The sequence below is a fragment of the Ictalurus punctatus genome, chromosome 16 (genome assembly GCF_001660625.3).
Source record: "Ictalurus punctatus breed USDA103 chromosome 16, Coco_2.0, whole genome shotgun sequence".
NCBI lineage: Eukaryota > Metazoa > Chordata > Actinopteri > Siluriformes > Ictaluridae > Ictalurus > Ictalurus punctatus.
Window position 1 is genome coordinate 27086454 of NC_030431.2, and position 16588 is coordinate 27103041.

The following is a 16588-nucleotide window of genomic DNA, read 5'->3' on the forward strand; positions in this document are numbered from 1 at the left end:
TGCAAGCATGAGGTCTTGATTTCCCGCTGCACTCACACCTCTCTCTGTCTGCTCTGTTCAGTGAGGGGCTGAGAGCTGGCGATTTAACAGTGTAATGGAAAACGAGACGCGCCCTTCATCCCAATTTACATCATTCACATGCAAATGTTTTTATAATGTAAGACAAATGTAGTACAACATGTTTTACATGTAAAATAGTCTACATTATTACAGACTAGTTCTCTTGTTCAAAGTAGTTATAGTGTTCAGAAACAGTTCTGATCATTCATGTTCCATACCTGTCCGTTATACAGTTTTATAAATGTCATAAAAGTTAATTTTTAAAAATCATAAAAGTTATTAATAGTACTTAAAGAAAAGTACAAAAAGACAAAAGCATAAAAATCTATCTATCTATCTATCTATCTATCTATCTATCTGAATGAATATCAAAAACAGATTATAGATTAAATTATATATAGATTTTTTATATAGAATAGATAATCATTATACCTGGTCTCCTCCAATATGGGTGGGGGTGCATGCCAAATGATAGGGGAGGCTTGGGGGGGGGCGTTAGTTACAAAATAACCTCTGATCTAAACCAAATGTGATCTCATGCATGTGTATTAAAATATCACAGTCGGTGTTGTAAAATGATGTATTCGAACAGCACCAAAACAGAAAGTAATCTACAATCTGAGGCGTATTTAACTGACCTGTAAGCCAGCACTAATTGTGAAATACTCTATGCTCGTGTATTTCAGAGCAGAACAGTTGTACAAGATATTTAACATTTTAGGCATTATACATGGATTGGATGGTATTTGTTGTTATACACATCATTTAAAAGTTAGATAGTTCTTGCGCTGAGCATTCCTTGATCACCCATATTTGTGGGTCTATTTAAAAGACTTCTAGTTTAAGAATGGCATTATATTGTGATGTTAATTATAAATACTGCTAGTTTCTTACAAAAGATTTTCCATTAAAAACAGTATTAAATTTGAATGTCTCTTGAGGCGAGACTGCCCATTTACTTCAAATGTTAAATTGATGACAGCTTATGTATTTTGTATGCAAATTATTTTGATAAAATTTAGTCTCCTGAGAACTTTTACTGATGTTTAAACATGGGACATAAAATCAAAGTCTATATTTACAATCTATATTTATTACTTTGTTGTTATAATACTGTAGTAATTAGCTATAGTGTCAGTGCTCAAGTATTATATTTGAATATGCTGAAAGCATGAAGTTTGTGAAAGATAATAATAAGTAAAAATAAATAAATAAATAAAAAATACAACCTAAACTGAAGAATACTTAGAATACATTAACAAACGGTTTAAATGTACAAAAGAACTTTGCAAGGACATATAATTAAATATAAAGGTGCTACGTAGTGTTCAGAAAGAGGTTGACGTTACATAAATAACTGTATGATGATAACCAACAGTGGTTGCACTACTAAATGAGGGTATTTTAAAATTACTAAATTATTACAAAAAAGAGCAAAACACATCATTCAAATGTCGAGTTCCTCGGAGCTCTATGGCGCGACTGCTGATTTACTTAAAATTATATTTTGTTCATAATTGACACTAATCAAGTGCTTTCCCAAGACAGCATCTGTACAGTTATAACCCACATCAAATAGTTTTCTATGCACAGATAATCTATTCTGGCATGTCTTTGTCTTATTACATTAGTTTGTGAATTTGTTTTAAAAAGGGTGGATCAGCTTCATTGTCTTCCAGGTAAAATGATTATTTGCTTTAATTGGTAGTGAATTCCTGAACTGATGTTTTTTTAAAAACTGAACTAGCTATAAATGTCTGACAAACTACGGATAAAATTCAGAGGAAGTTTGTTAGGACTGTGAGGCTAAACCACAAAACCTTCATACTTTTCAACTTTACTGAGCTAATTTATTTGTGAGAACACACCAGGTGAGATGACTCTAGCTATTTCTATTATTACTAATACTAATAATATCACTATGTAATTGTTCTTATGGTATGTGTCATATAATGGAGGCAAAGGCAGATGCAAATGCAGTTTAGTGTTTAATGAAAAAACAAACAACACAGACAATGTAAAATTTGACACAGAAAAACATGAACTAGAACTAAAACATACATTGACTAAAGAACATAACAAAACCACTTTACAGCAATGGAAGACAAAAGCTAGACAAGAGGTGCATTGCAAGATGTGAATTAAATATTATTGTTCATTAACATAAATTTGACACAGGTGCAGGAAGTTATGTGATGTGATGCAGTGGAGTTTAGTGGCTGACAGGAAATATAGACAAGTGCCGATTCTGGCTTAACCCTGACAGTATGAAACATTTAGTAGTGGTAATTATATGACTGTTCTTTCTCCTTGTAATTTTTGACAGCTATGGAGGGCAAAATCATTGAAATAGCAGCCGTAGGAAGGGCTTTGCATCCTGGCATGTTGTATGACTGCCGCAGTGATTCTGTCATTCCAGGTAAACATATTACATAATATTGCTTATTATTACTAAATGAAGAACTATTTACATAATGTCTGGTAGGCTTTAAATTCACACTGTTCTGGAAGGAAACTTGTAAAATATGACAATTTATTTTAAAGACATGTTGTGTGACAGAAGTATCAGTTGCAGTCTTTCCCTAATTTCAGGTATTTCTCTATGGGATAATGAAACAATAAAGAAGGGTGTGGTTTCTCATCGACAACCCAAGACAGATCTGAAGTTCACTGCTTCTGATTCTCTCAGTGAGAAAGCCAAACTCCTAGATGTGAGCGCCTCCCTTACAGCTAGCATCCTGGGTGGTTTAGTGGATGTTGGCGGCTCAGCCCGGTTCTTAAGTGATAACAAATCTTCAACACGTCAGAGCCGGGTTTCTCTGCAGTACAACCAGACAACAAGACATGACCAATTTATTATGGACCGCAATATCACCTATCCAAAGGTGTTTGAAGATAGAACTGCCACTCATGTTGTTACTGCTGTACTGTATGGAGCTCAGGCTTTCATGGTGTTCGATCTAACAGCCAATGAGAATGAAGACAAAGAGGAAATTGAGGGAACCTTAAATTTAATGGTCAAAAATATTCCTTTTATTGATATCGAGGGAGCTGGAGGTCTAAAAATGAGTGACAGTGAAAAAAAATTGGCTGATAATATTAGTTGTACATTTTATGGTGACTATGAACTTGAGCAGAACCCCACCACATACATAGAGGCCCTCCAGCTGTACAAGGAGCTTCCATCTCTGCTGAGGAAGCGGGAGAATGATGCAGTACCAATGAAGGCTTGGCTTTATCCCCTTGCACGTTTGAGTAAAAAAGCAGCTACACTGGAGAGGGAAATTCAGAAGACACTGATCACTAAAACAGAAATCTTATTGGAGGAACTGCGAAATGCAGAGACTCAATGCAATGACCTGATTACAAACACAACAATAAATGATTTCCAGGATGTGAGACGAAGGGTCAAGACATTGCAGGCATTGCTAGAAGTCTACAAGGTGATTTTTCTAAAAGCGCTGCATAGGCTCATTCCTGCTATTCGGGGTGGAACAGAGCAGGATCAGGCACTATCAGACATCATAGCCATCCATCAGAAGTCTCCCTTTAGAGCAGAGAAGCTGAATCAGTGGTTTGAGAACAATCAGAGTGAATTACATCTGCTGAATCTCTATACTCAGCAACTGAGTGGTGTCCCCATTGTAAAATACTCAGCTCTGTTGAACAACATTCTCATAGACCCCAATGTTGACACTGTAGTGTGCTTCTGCTTCACCTCTCTGAAATATGAAGACCCATATTTGTCAATTCTAACAAAACTTTTGAAAGTGGATAAATTTGAAAACCTGGAAACAGTTCCAGAGTCAGCTGAACAATTGTGGTTCCATAATCCTGAATTAAGTGAGAAGATGAAAGACAGCATTTTTCTCTTCAGAAGTTTTTTCCAAGCTAATAAAGATGACACACAAATAAGGTTTGTCATTGTGTCAGTCTCAGACCACTCCAATCCTGGAATCTCCACCCGTCTTTATAGAAAAGGGAAAATGGTGAACAACGCGTTTCAACCTGTGTCCAAACCACCTGCACCCACAGTGAACATTCAGGACCGAAATATGATCCTCAAGCTGCAGAAGTCCCCAACTGGATCGACATTGCGGTTCAGAGTGGAATACAGGATAACAGAGGTCACTGATTCAGAAGCCGATGTGGAAAAATGGGAAGTCACAGAGACTCCAGATGCTCTGGGGAACTTCACACTGACTGGAGTTAAGCCTGCAAACCAATATTGGGTTCGGTACAGAGCTATTAGTGAAGTTGGAGTGAGTGAAGCCAGCGACTCTGTCCTCTTCTTTCGCCAGGGAAAATTAAAATTTTCTTTGGGCCAGAATTGGGTGAGTTATCTTTTTACATTTGTACTATTTTCTTTTCATGCATGTATGATTTTTGACCATTAATTTTCTAGTAAAATGGAAAGTTTAGCAAAATGTAAGGAAACCTCATTTGGATTCAAATAACATCCTACTGAAAGTATTAAAATAAGGTTAATTAAATAATGTGAAGTTTTAATTCGATATTTCAGATATATTTTGCAAAGTGCAAGTAGGCTAAATATTTGAACAGTATATAAGTAATATGTTCTATTATACTTATTATGGATTCTGAGAAAAATACAGATAAAATAATAAAGCTGAAAATGTGCATATTTGTATATTAAATTGACCATTTTTTTCTCCACAGAACTGGAGCTTTTGGTCAATTATTAATGAAATGAGGACTCAAATGTTGCGTGACTTGTGCACTTCACAGTGGAGTCCCTCAACCATCCAGTCAGAGGTTAAAAAATTATTGAACAACCCTGTGAGTAACAACATTCATAGTGAGGCTCAAGAGTGCAGTAAATGTTATGATGCCCCTGCATTGTATCCCAACAATGTCCCTTTATTGTGGTTTTGAAGAATTTAAATTAGCATTATAATAAAACATAGTGGATACTAATTAGACTAACATATATTTAACAGTTTTAAATCTATATATTAATTAAATTTGGACATTTCATTTATGATATATTTAGTTAATTAAGTCATGATTTTATACAATCTCTTTCCAAATTGAAGACTGTAGGTAATGTGGTTGAACATAAAATGTGCAAACCTTTAATGCTGTAAACTTACTGACAGAATCGACTAGAGAACAGTCAGGAGTTTAAGAAACTGTTTTGGAAGTGGCTTTTTTTTTTTTATGACTATGTGATTGTCAGAAGGATGGGGTTGAGTTATCATATGCTGTGTAAGAGGACTTACAGATAATTTAATATCCCTTTTAATGAAGTAATTGATATCCAGAATGTAAATAGATGGCAGGTCACATTAAATTCTTTTCAGTGCTTCCCAGCCAGCAATGTATGACTGTCTAATTGACAATTTCTGTGCTATGATGGAGTCTGAATCCAGAATGAAACTCCACATTTTTGTTGTTTCCATTCATATGGGGTCTATGTCTTCTTATGGTTCTTTGCTTACTCATCATAGAAACTTCCCTGTGTGGTTACAGTCCCTGGTGGGATAAAACCAGGAATAGCTTTGTGCATCCAAGGGGTTGTTAGTGAAAGGGATGGAAGGTATGTATACATAGTGCACACACACACACACACACACACACGCACACACACACACACACACACACACCCCTCAACACACGTCCTGCAGTACTGTATTTCATTGTGCGATCTCATTGAGCATATGCTTGATAGATAATATCAACTTTACTTTTGTTCACAGCTTTTCCTTTGATCATAGAACTGGGACCAGTAGTCGTGATGACATTGCTTTTCAATTAATGCTTAAGCCCAGTTTTTATGTAAAATGTAACTACAGACAGAGAGGATATTGGGGTACAAGCGATGATTATAATGAGTGCTGTTTATCCAAGGGTTCACACTTTGTTTTCTTCATTGTCATCACTAAAGCGGGCTATGAGGTATGGAGATTTTTAAAAAAATAAGTGGAGAAATTCAAATAGATAATGTAAGCAATTTTAACAAATCTTTTCTTTTCAGGTGTATTTGAATGGCCGGAGGTACTGCTTATACAAGCACTATATACCAATGAATAATGTGAAGGTACTTCACATTGAAGGACATGTCATTATAAACAGCGTTGGTTTTGTTTCAGTAAGTCAGATTTCTGTTTTGTCCAAAAAAAAGAGCCTTCATGTAGACACTGTAATGAATTTCCAGGTTACTCAACTGCACTATTTGAGCATGTACTATTGGTACATTTACTGAAGGGATGTATTTATTTATAATTGCACTATCCGGTCTCACCCAGATGAGGATGGGTTCCCTTTTGAGTCTGGTTCCTCTCAAGGTTTTTTCCTCGTATCATCTCAGGGAGTTTTTCCTTCCACCATCGCCTCTGGCAGCTCATTAGAGATAAATTCATACATTTAAAAATTTTATCCCGAATGTTTGTATTTATTTAAAACCACTATACAAATACATTTGAATTTAATTGAATTCGATATTTCAAATAGTGCATAGATTGATTGCGCAGGATTTTTGTCTGATCAAACTTTTAAACATCTGTCTTAATGCATTAATCTGTATTATCTGGGGGTGCACGGAGGCTTAGTGGTTAGTACGTTCGCGTCACACCTCCAGGGTCCGGCGTTCGATTCCCGCCGGGGCCATGTGTGTGTGGAGTTTGCATGTTCTCCCCGTGCTGCGGGGGTTTCCTCCGGGTGCTCCGGTTTCCTCCCCCAGTCCAAAGACATGCATGGTAGGCTGATTGGCGTGTCTAGAGTGTCTGTAGTGTATGGGTGTGTGAGTGTGATTGTGCCCTGCGATGGACTGGCACCCTGTCCAGGGTGTACCCCACCTTGTGCCCGATGCCTCCTGGGATAGGCTCCAGGTTCCCCTGCGACCCTGAAAAGGAGTAAGTGGTTGAAGATGAATGGATGGATGGATGGATGTTTTATCTGTATGGATAATTTTCAGTAATAAGCATTCTATTTCTTCTCCCCAGAACTGGAGTGAATCTACCTTTGGTAAAGAACAATGTTCGGGCATCTCACACTGGGAGCTTTCTAACATCCAATCACATGTGAAATATCCACTCTGTAAACCTGTGAGTAACAAGCACTTCAAAACTAATTTAGAAATGCAAAATTCTCATTATCATTTGAAGAATTACTAAATGTAAATCATTAAATGCAAAGAAAGAAAAGTAATTAGAATAGTTCATGGCTTTCACAATTTATATGATTCTAACAGAACCAGCCCTATTTGTACCCAATCCATGGAGGATTGAAACCTGGATTGGCTCTATTCTTCCAAGGGGTAGTTCCTTTAGGCTCCAAAGGGTATGCTCTTAAAATATTGCACACAAAAATCCTTAACTGTAACACAGAAGCAAAAGCAAACAAACAAGCAAAGAATATCAAACACAATATAAAATATAAAGCACATTAGTTCAAAGGTTTCTGATATACTCATGTACAGCTATTAACAGAAATATCGGTTTTCTTTCATATACTGAAATGTGCATATCCTTTGCAGCTTTGAAATAAATCAAAAGGCTGGGCCACGTGAACATGATGAAAACATCTTCCACTTCAAGACTTACCTATCACTTGTGGTCTGTAATACCTTTGGTAGTACTGGATGGGAGAAAGAACAAATTGAAAATAATGCCATATTTGCTGAAGGGGAAGCCTTTGATATTTTCATGCTAACTAGTCCAGGACACTATGATGTGAGAAGTTTAAAGAAGCAAAATGAGTTTAAGCAATTTAATTAAATAAAGTCAAGAATGTTATATTAAATCTTTTCTTTTACCTGTTTAGGTAATTGTAAATGGACGCCAATTTTGTACGTTCAAAGAACGTATACCAATGAGGAAAGTGTCCATAATTGAAATTTCGGGAAATGTCTTCATGAACACATTTGCCATTATTCAAGTAAGTCATTGTCATATAGTGAAACAGTTAATTGTCTGAATACTATTAATTGATTGTGTGCTAGTTTTAGCAAGAAATACTGTTTATTTTGAGATATACATCCTTTTCGTGGTGAGAAAGCATGATAAGAATATCATTAAAATGTAATCAAATGAAAGTATTTCCAATTAAAATGTTAAATATTTATTAATACATTAATACATTCATCATTATTTTTTAAAGTATTGCCTACTTTATGAGTTCTCATGTAATATTAATGCTTGAAGTTTTTTTTTATTAGAACTTATCTGTTTCCCCCCCCATTAGATGGATAATGTTAATCTGAGCCTTGACATTTCAGCCCTTATGTGAGGCCACTGTTATCACCAGGAGCCTTGAGGTTGACCTTGGTTCGTGTATTGGTTTGTGCAAATGATCTAATGGTGGTGACATTTAGTGGTCACATAAGCATTCATAAAATTCTGGGCTTACGGCTTTTAAAATATTATATGATATGATTTTATTGAAAACAATATGCTGATGATAAATGATTGATTTGATTTGTGTTAACCTTTATTAATGTGTCTAGGATGGTGGAAGGACAGATGTCTGTGGGTCATTTTGTTAGATAATAAATGGTAAATGGTCTGCATTTATATAGCGCTTTTTAACCTTAGTGTCTCTCTACAAAGAGAATATTGAGTATTCTTGGTAAATTTGCAGGACCTAAAATCCCATATTCCAGTATAATAATTTGAAGAATTATTTAAAGAAATGTGTATGAGTTTAAAACTTCCTTTTAGGTTGTGTTTGTGTGTGTTTGCATTTAATTAAAATTCATTTAATTTCAGATTGAAAATGTTTGTATTTATTTTTGTCTTTAAATTAATTTGCTTTAATTTTTCTTTACTGATATATACTTTATTTCTTTAGCATTATATAAGATTTGTTGCATGCTTATACATTATGCTTTCATTTTCAGCCCTGCTTTATGGGGGTAAAAAGATTGTAAGATCGAATTATCTGAATAAAGTTGGACAAGATAACAGATCTAGTTTTAAGACTTTTTTATGTGAAAGAATCTGTCAAATTTGGTTAATAATTCATATCAAGAATATTTTTGTAATTTCCTTGCAAGTTTCCTAAATGAATGAACAAAGTACATTTTTCCACTCTGCATAGTTTCCTGCACTATAACTATTAAATATGATCTTCATGCTGTGCAGCGTAGAACTACAATTATTACAGTATATATACAGTGAAGGCTGTAAGACTGTAGAATGTCACATAAAGAGGCTGAGCTCAATACAAGTGCAGGTAATTGTGCTTTAATAAGAACAGTTAGAAAAATCCAAAACATGCTAAACAGAATCGAGATCTATACACTGTCATAAGTCAGGTGGTAAATGGTAAGTGGTGCACTTATATAGCACTTTACGCTGTGTCTCATTCACCCATTCACACACACAACTACTTTTACTACTTTTACTACTGGGGTAAATAGGCAGGGAGAAGGGGTCAGGAGGGGTAAGAGAGAGACATCAAGTCTAGAACTCCTATTTATAGCCCCTCCTTAATTGTTTTGTTCAGCGCCGTGCCTGTGCAGATAATTACTCTGAACATAGAGTCACATAGAAAGAGTGAGAGTGAGAGAGGAAATAGGGTACTTTGGTGCTGTGATGATAACACGAGAAAGGAAATTACCAATAAATATAATGACATCACTTCATTTTAACGAGGCATTCATTTTTTTTTAGAATGCATACTATGATAAATTCTTAATGGATAATTCTACATGCAAATGCAAATGTTGTTAGGGCAAATTAATGTATACAGTAAATATGTAGTCCACTGTAACATTACAGCTCTAGTATTTCGGAAAAGCATTTGCTCTAATAAAACCTTTTGATAAATGTGTTCTATGGGAACTCATGTTCTATGGGTTTATTTTAAGGAGAATACTTTTGCATGCAGATTTAATGATGTAGATGAAACGGCCAGACTGGTTCAAGCAAACTACTTAAGGTAGCTTGTACTTGTACTGCTTTTTCCCTTGCAACCTTTTGATGTGGTTAGCTCATAAATGCTTATACTATGTTTAGTTGGTCTAAGTCGGTCTTGAATTCACCCATCCAAAACAAGAATTATTTCTCCAAGTTGAGCTGAAAAAAGAAAAATGTTTTAATACATACAGAAGTTAGTAATCTCCATATTCGTTTTTCTGAAAACAGGGGGGACTTCTATACTGAGTATGAGAAACTCAAAATTTTATCCTTGAGACAAAAGTCGAAAGCAGACCACATAACTGGAAACGAAATAAATTACCAATATAAAGAGAAACACGTGATTATGTGCCACCCCCCCCATATTTTCCACATTTGTCCCCCATATTTGTGAAATGAGCAATAGTTATAAAAGTAGTTCAGTATGCTATTTTAACATTTAACCCTACGTCACCCCAGCCACAATCATCTACCACATAGATATAATTTACTGTCCCTACGACTCCAGAGCAAAGTATCAAAGATTTAATAATCTCTTCAACAGCCACATTTTTGAGGACACACACACACACACACACACACACACACACACACACACACACACACAGACACACACACACACAGACACACACACACACACACACACTTTATTTCATAGCATTTTGCTTTCATCCTGTGTGTTTAGAAGGTAAAAGCTATTTGTTGATAAAGCTTTTAATGATAAATATTTTATAATCTTGCTTGTGTTCTCATGCAGTCTCTTTGTACATCATTTTCCATTTGAATGATAAACCCTGCCATAATTTCCAAGCTTGTAGGATAGATTTTAGAGGGTTACTGCATTTCAAGAACACTATTTCATTTTGGCATTGTTCTCTGTTTAACAGTGTCACTCACATTTGCCAAAAGAAAATTACATTAAAAAAAGAAATACAAATGGAAGCGATATTACTTTTTGCCATATACATTTTATTGAGGTATCTTTCAAGATAAATTAGGAAATAAATAAAATGGTAAATTTATACTTTTTGTCTTGTTAGAGGTATACAATCTTAAAGTGTCTTTTATTTTTATACAGTACTGCAATTATAGTAATACAATGTTATACTTAGAGTTGCATTTCATGGGAAATATCTCTTTTATTTGTGCAAGTGTGGTGTTTTATTCTGCCTCTTGAAACTCCATCATTGTATGTGTGCTTTCAACTTCATCTTATGTTTCTAACTGCTGGGGTTTTTGGAGTCTATAAATTACCCAAACATCATTCGGTGTCCTCTGAACATTATCTGAACTTCCACCAAGCGCTGCCAATCCTCTGTACAGGTTTAACAGCTTGAATCGGTTGACACCAGAAAACAGTGAAATCCACACTTCAGATTTTACCTTTAAACTCTTAACTTGATATTTAGTGGAACAACAACTGTAGGCGTATTTTCTTTTGCTGAGTATTTGATGGCAACTGTCACTGAAACAAGGCAAAGATGAGGAAGCATCTCAGCTACCCATATTTAATGGTATGTGTATTTTAAGGAGGAGGTATTAGTTACCCTTTAGGGAAACAGAAAGTTAAAATTAAGCTTTTGGAAAATACAGTATACACACAAGTTAGTAGACAGTTACAATTACAAAATGCATTTTTAATGCAAACACTTCAGTACAGACTAGTACAGTTCTGTTCTAGCCTAGTCCTTCAGAATTTCACTGGGATTTCGGACATGGTTATTTGGCTTGCACATGACAGGCATAAATACGAGAATGGTATTAATAGAAGCAAATATCAAGGCATTTGAAAATAGACTCTGAGAGACGTATACCATAGTTTAATCCTACTTGCATCTATTGTGTACAAGTGCAAAAATAAATAAATACCTGCAATCAACAGACAGATTTTAGCATAATCACATCCCACTTGAACTAATGCATACATGATAAATTACAAATTGCTTGAAGACTATGCCTGAGCACCACTTATAATGAGCTGCATATGTTCATATGGTTCTTGAACAATCTTTACAATGTCAAGGATGATATTGTTAAATAAAAAAAGATGAACCTGAGTATTCGCTAATGAACAAAGGGCTTAACTGTATTGAAATGATTCAGAACTATACATAGTATACAAGTATATATGAATATCCTACCAAATGTATGTACATCAATAAAATATGATAAACACATTTAATGTTTTAACTAAATATCAAATAAAGTAAATGTTGATCATGATTTAAATAAAATTGTAATGTATGCATGTTATAAATACATTATTGTAAGATTTTATTTTAGAAATGGTGCCTCTGTTGTGCTGTGACAGTACAAATCTATAATATATAATATATAATATATAGTACAAAATCCAGCTATAATATATAGGATATTTATAAGAGCCATAGAGCTGATTATCCCTTAATTTTCTAACAGCTGTATATGTAATGCTGACATTATTTATAGACCTATTTGTATTTGAACTTGGAAGGATGGATAAAACACATGTGAAGTGACCAGTCAAATAGCTATAAGAATGTAATAATAAATAATTGTAACACTATTAATTTTTTTTAAACACCACAGACCCGTTTTTTGCATAACAGACACCATTTTGATAACCACTGTTCTAGTTTATTGAAATCACAAAAAGGCATACAATAAGGTACATATTTAGCAATCAGGTATACTTCTGTAAGAGCATTGCCATTCTGACATTTGACACTACAAACAGATCTCAGGAAATAGTTTCCTAAAGTTCCTGACAGAACCACATTTTAAAATTGAAAGGTCTACTTCAGTACATTTTAATAGCATATATGCACTTAGGTAAACTCTCATGACTTCAGCAAGTCATGTTCAAGGGGAGGTTCACACAGCAAAAGACCCATATAAGGGTTGAAAAAAAAATGTCTTGAAAGAAATGAGAAAGTGCTCCACCCAGTGTTGAAGACTCACAACATTAAAATAATATTGCATGTCAGTGGATGTTAATCTGCATTAAGCAATCTGTACTGATTTAAACATTACATACTCTATATGAATTTACAAATTAAGAAAAAAAAAATTGCCTCTAAAATTTCCCTTACAAATGACAAACTAAGAAATTTCAGGTGAAATAAAACTTTCTGAATAGATAATAATAATATTATATTATTATATAATACTATAATAATAATTGCATACTAGAAATAAACATCATAGCTCTAAGAAGACACATTTAAAACACCAATCTCAAAGTAACCAGGTTCTAAATGACAAACAATGGCATTTATTTTAATGTAATAGTTTTGGGGCAGTTACAAATTTATGAAAATGCCACAACTAAACAAAATAATTGTTTAAAGAAATTTGTGTTTTAATATAGCACCTATAAACATTTAAAAATATATTTTATAAACTATGTAAAGCATCATAAAATACATTTTTAATAATTTTAAATGAAATTTTTTTCACAGTGCTATATTTATAAAATTGGAATTCAGTTTTATTTGTATCATGCTTTTTGACAATGAACATAAAAGCAGTTGTGGAAAGATCTGGTTATAATGTAGGTACCTCCCAAAAATGCAGCTGAATAAATGGCGTGCTTGCTACATATTTGGGTAAATTCAATGGAAAACTACATTTCACATAATCCTTTGTTTTAGGGTGAGTTGTAATTTGTTTTCAGTGTAGTCTAAGCCAATACGTTTCCTGTTTAATTACACTCGTAGCCAATCACAGATCACCTTTATTGGCGATTGGAGAAAAGAGAGGACAGGTGAGGAGGACTTGGTGGGAATGACACGAGGGAAAAGAAAATGGAGTTTTAATGCCAAAGTGACGATGTTTGTAGACTAAAGTACACTTGTTGCCAACGGAAAGACTGGGATCCAACGTATGAGCAGCAAAAACAAAAACAAACAAACAACAAAAAAACAAAACAAACAAAGAACAACAACAACAACAAAACTGCATGCGAATAGCTCAATCGGTTGCCAAGATATTTGCGTTTAAAGTTCGGTTAAGGTAGGACCATGATCCTCTCCGTCTCGCATAAATCTCTGTCTCAGCAAATCAGCATCACCCGGTGTTTTATTCGGCCGAAACTAGGTTATGATTAAGTATTTTATTTACTTATTCTATGTATTAGTATATTATAATCCTTATTGCATTTATTTCACGTGTTATTTATTTACTTATTATCATATTAATACTACTTTATATATATTTTAATGGTTTAAGCGTTTGAAGATAAGTTATGAGCCGGTTAGGATTAAATTACAATTAGGTTGTTAATTTAATTATTTGCGTACTTGTGTGTGTGTGATTGAACTTTAACTTGAAATAAGCATTTAATCCATTCATAAAAATAGATGTGTGGAGTTCTGAGGTTTAAATGGACTTCTGCGCGATCTCTGTGTTTAAAGTGCGCTCTGACTTCCGGTATTTTAGCCATGAAAAACGCTCCAAAGCGCGCAAAATAATTATTTTAGAATTAAATCTTCGCAGCGATTATATTTCTGTACTGTGTCTTAATCTAACCAGGGTGTTGATTTTGCTTCGAAACGGATAATTTTATTATTTTTTATATTTTTTCGTGGTACGGTCAGCTCGGCCAGCGGAAGTGAACTTCTGAGAGCCACCCCACGTGTCCCCGCTGTAATGTGTATTGGACCCAATGAAGAGACATTACGTGAGTGACGTCTTGAGGTTTAAATAGGCTTCGGAGCAATCGCCGTGTTTAAAGTGCGTTCTGACTTCCGGTTTTTTAGGCGTGACAAAACGCTCCTAATCGCGCAAAATAACTATTCTAAAATAAAATTTTCGCAGCGATTATATTTCGTACCGTGTCTTAATCTAACCTGGGTGTTGTGTTCGCTTCGAGTTGGATAATTTTTAAAATATTTTTTACGGCTCGTATGATCAGCTAGAACTTGGGGAGGAATACGACGTGCTCACACTAAGGTATTTATTAAGTCCCCTGATAAAGCATTACATGAGAAGTTATTTGAGGAATTAGGTTATTTATTTATTTATTTATTTATTTAGCTAATTAATTTTTTATGCTGATAGTTTGTGGTTTGAGATAGGTTATGAATCGGTTATAATCTGTTGTAGTTAGGTTATAAATAGGTTAGGGTTAAACTAAGTTATTTAGTTATTTAAGTTATTTCTTTATTTCTTTCTTTATTTAATTTTTCGTTTATTTACTTATTTATTTATTTTTTCTATTTATGGTGTGGGATAGGTTATGATTTGGTTGTAATTAGGTTATAATTAGGTTAGATTACGATTATGGCAGTGTTCGATTATGATACGGTTAGGGTTAATTTATTTATTTAGTTAGGATTAAGCTATAACGCCTGGTTCAGGCTTTGGTGGGGGGAATTGGGGAAGACCTTGTGGCCGTTGGTTGTGCAGTTGAACGTAGAAGTCATTTTTAGGTCTAAGTTGTTACCCCTGAGTGAGGCTTTGCTGACAATATTTGGCTATAATTTCACCCGATCTTGATCTTTCCTTTCTTCTTTTATCTGCCGTGAATGTAGGAATTGTTTTTAGGTCTAAGTTGTTACCCCTGAGTGAGGCTTTCTGATGATATTTGGCTATGATTCTACCCGACCTTGGGCTTTCTTCTTTTATCTGCAGTGAATGTAGCAGTCGTTTAGGTCTAGGTTGTTACCCCTGAGTGAGGCTTCGGTGAAGATATTCGGCTATGATTTTACTCGAAATTGGGCCTTCTTCTTTCCTGTTGGTTGATTCTTCCATAACGCTGGGTTCTCACGTGACTGTGTCGTGTTGAGATTGGTTTCCAGCATGTTTTATCCTGCATTTCGGAATAATAAGTCGGTTGATTGTTTTCTCTTAACGCTGGGTTCTGTCGTGCCAGTGTCATGTCGAGATCGGTTTCCAGCAGGTTTTATACTGCATGTCGGAATGATAGGTTAATCTGAAAAAAAGAATGGACTACCTGTCTGGGCAGTACATTCACCATGCATGTCTGGGCTTGTTTCTGCTCACCTATTCCATAGTCTCTCTATCCCTTAGTGAAAAGGGCACGAGACTGGACAGGTGTGGTCGACGGATATGATCGTCGTCAAAGCTCGTGGTCCACCAACGACTAAGGCTACTTTGATTCAGATAGTGTGCTTGGTCCGAAGGCTCTGGCTGGGTTAGGTTTTGGTAAGAATACAATGATCCCCCATCACAATAATCCAATCCTCCTTAGAGGACCAAGGAGATGCATGGGCCGACGCTTGTTAAGCACAGCTTTTGTTCGTGCAGCAGACCCCGCTTGGCGTCTGCTGATTTAACAAGTCTAACCGAGCCTAACTCGATTAGGTTTTTCAGTTAGTTAGGGTTTTGGTTATGGTTAGCAGTTAGGGTTAGGGGGGTAGGGTTAAGGTTAGGGTTAGGGTTGGGGTCAGGGTAGGTGCTAACCTGTATGCACTGGCCATCTTATGTCGCTCACTCCACTGGGTTTCTCCCCCATGTCAGCCGGTCCATTCCCACCATTCTTTTTCTCTTTTGTTCTTTTCTCCAGGAACTATACCGGCACGGGTTGGCCTACGGAACGGCGACCTGGAAAGAGTTCCATCGGACTAAGTGAGTGTTTGTTGAGGCTGTTAGGCTGTAGTGGAGTGACACGGATTCCCCTTCGTGCATCAGAACTGTCTGTCCCG

The 16588-nt window shown here is 35.3% G+C and overlaps 1 protein-coding gene across 1 annotated transcript; it reads left to right on the forward strand.

The window, feature by feature from the left end:
- Positions 1–1837: 1837 nt before the first annotated feature.
- On the forward strand, positions 1838–8986 carry LOC108276632 (cytolytic toxin-alpha). Its single transcript, XM_017488443.3, has 12 exons — positions 1838–1931; positions 2387–2479; positions 2653–4394; positions 4741–4860; positions 5532–5620; positions 5781–5979; positions 6059–6172; positions 7026–7127; positions 7274–7362; positions 7559–7754; positions 7846–7959; positions 8266–8986. The coding sequence occupies exons 2-12, from the start codon at positions 2389–2391 to the stop codon at positions 8308–8310; spliced, it is 2901 nt and encodes a 966-aa protein (XP_017343932.2). The 5' UTR covers positions 1838–1931; positions 2387–2388; the 3' UTR covers positions 8311–8986.
- The last annotated feature ends 7602 nt before the right edge of the window (positions 8987–16588 follow it).